Here is a 2,838-nt window from a genome sequence, read left to right as displayed (position 1 = left end):
ATTAATGCATTGCAACGTATCTTTAAAAAATAACATACATATTTCTACGATTAAATTTTCAAACCTTGCGCTTAGCTATCATTTCCTGCTGGCGGCAACTCAATACACGCTGTCATAATAACCAAGCAATACCACTATATATTCCGGTCATGAATGACTCTTTGTTTCTGAGTATTATCATCTTGCACTTCTTTGGGTCTATAGCGTTTAGCACTGAGCAGTGTAGCTGGTAAATTACATTTTTGTAGCTTTGGTTTATAAAACCGATCTTTTAGCTGTGCATCAGCATCAAATCTTATGTTAAATAACAGCTTATCGAAGGGCCGTAGTGTTTGTCAGCATACCTATACGGATTTTGGAAAGTGTAACTATTGATTCTCTATCCTTTGTAAAAATTCTTCATTAGTTCATGTTGGTCATTTCAGGTAGTTTTCAAGTTTTTACTTTTTTTTCTGTCCAGGGTAATATATTACTAATTCTAGTTTAAAATCAACCTCCAAATAATGTTATATTACTTAACTCAAACCTTCACGCGTATTGCTGTATATGGTAATAAGAGTTCAATTTCACTTCATACTTGTTCAATCCATTTTTCTGCTTCTGCTTCTTAATTTTCTTGTTTGGAGATGAATGCTAAAATTCACAATCACATTAAATATAACAGAAGCAGCATTATCTTCGAAGTTTTTTCTAACCATTCCAGCCCGCAGTACAGTGCATCATCGTGTACCCTACGCCGTTGTATACTACTTTACTCCCCGCCATTTTGAGTATTCCATTTATTTTTCTCCGTATTCTATTTCCTTTCTGGTCTTCTGTAATAATTGCTTCGGTTAGCGTTTTGACTTCTTTTTGTCCATAAAATAGACTCTGGTTCTTTCCTGTTGTCTCCTTTTTCTCATTCTTATGATCACGTATTCAATCATTATATTTGTATTTGAAACTGCGAATATTTCTTCATTCCCTTCCATTTCCCTCTTTGTGGATTTGCTTGCTTTTAAAAATATTCTTCATGCTGTAATATTTCCTTACCCAGCAACTTCCATTATACCATTTTCGTTGGTTAGAGTACATTTGATCGCCAGCCATTTAGTCACCACAACCACCGCTCAAAATATTAAAATATTAGTATATACACACTTACAACACACTCCTATTATTACTATTATTATTTATTATTTATTATTGATAATACTGTAATAATTCTAATTAATATCCATAGAATAGACAAAATAAATAAAATTATAATTTAACTTATTTTTCATACTATATCTCCTTACTACTTGATATCGATAGACACTATGATATATATTTTACTGTAATTTTAGATTTTACAGTTTTTGGTTATCCACATTTTGCAAAGAATTTACAAAAGTGTTAAAATATATTAAATTTTATAAATTTTACCGAAGTCTATCAAGCACGAAAATTTCATATAACTTCATAAATTGAGAAAAAATCCATAAAGTGATAAAATACTGAAATTATACTGGTTTTATAAGGGAAGCAGTAATCAGAGCGAATTTTTTATTTACAAGATAACTGGAGTCAAAGCATTTAATTTTTTTTGCTTTTTCATCCTCTTTATCTTTCCCACACTCCATACACAATGCTTTTTGGCATCCTTGTTTACTGCCTCACATTCCGGTTGTGTGGTAATTTTTGCTGCAGTCAGATTTCCCATCTTTCCAGCCTGTTTCTTTATTTGCTTACTCTGCTGCTTTTTGTTTGTCTTTTTCACTTAGCATGCACCTTTTTTTTCATCATTTTATTCCTTATCCCATATGCAAGGTTTTCACATTTTTTTCCTTTGTTAAGCTTTTTTCATTATACTTTGGCTTCTGAGCTCTGATCACTTGAATCGGTGGACCCTGAATCCCTTCTGTTGTCGGATTCTGCGCTGCTTGGACTGTTAGGGCCGCACGTGGAACAGGGTGCGCTCGCTTCTTCAGCGCCTTCATGCTTGCTTCAAGCGCATTGTGCCTTGCGATGGACTACTCTTGCTGATACAGTTCGCTAGGTCTCCTAGATCGTCCAGCCCATGGATCTTGTCTGCGTAGTTGCTGGCCGCATGTACCGTATCTGGTGAATTTTCCACATGCGCCACTGCTATTTTGACCATCACGGTCGCTGCCGTGGATCACGCCATAGTAGCCATGGCTGTTTATGACCTTAATAGCGTTACGTATGTTGTGTGCTAGCTGACTCACCGCTGCCGAGGTTGCTTGGAATACCTTGCGGTGAAGACAGTGGCCAAAAACTTCGCCAAACTCCCGTTTCCAGTCCGGGGCTGAAGCGTCTGTCCAGGCGTTGGTCATAGTCTGCTTTCGGAAGCAAGGTGTGGCTAGGTTGGCTCTGCTGTCCTTGACACATATACAGAACATTACCGCGGCTGCGCTCGTGGCCTTTTGGCCCTCACAGTCTGTGGTTCGCGAGTTGGTTGCACCATTTAACGCTTTGGTTTCATCAAAGGTGTTATCAGTGGCTTTGGCTCCGTAAAATTTTTGAATTAAGATCGCTTTCACGCTTTGTTTATTCTGTGTGTTTGCTGTTTCCTGATCAGCTGTTATCTGAGCTCGCAGCTCCACCGCTTCGGCCAGTGCTGTGGTTACGAGTAGCCAAGCCTGGTCAGCTTGCTCTGCGGTTAGTTTTCCTTGCCTCACGCCTTTTAATTCTGGTATAATGTTGTCTGTAGAGGTAAGCCGTTTGTGTGCCGAAATCCATGCTGTCCAGTGTGTCTTCCAGCTGTCGTCTATTTCCCCTGGAGTTAGTGAATAGTTTTTGGCCACTTCTGCCCAGTCAGATGTTTCTTTTCCCAGGGCTAGTTTTGTGAACCAT

General features: G+C 38.3%; 1 pseudogene across 1 annotated transcript in view; it reads right to left on the bottom strand.

Moving 5' to 3' along the window:
* Nucleotides 1-1,994: 1,994 nt before the first annotated feature.
* Nucleotides 1,995-2,838, bottom strand: part of TEOVI_000706200:pseudogene — a 1,173-nt pseudogene continuing 329 nt past the window's right edge. The window contains exon 1 of the mRNA in view: nucleotides 1,995-2,838. This exon is cut by the window's right edge and continues 329 nt beyond it. Coding sequence covers nucleotides 1,995-2,838 — 844 coding nt within the window.

Source organism: Trypanosoma equiperdum (assembly GCF_001457755.1).
Source record: "Trypanosoma equiperdum strain OVI genome assembly, contig: ctg_1578, whole genome shotgun sequence".
Classification (NCBI taxonomy): Eukaryota; Euglenozoa; class Kinetoplastea; order Trypanosomatida; family Trypanosomatidae; genus Trypanosoma; species Trypanosoma equiperdum.
This window is presented reverse-complemented; position numbering and strand designations above follow the sequence as displayed.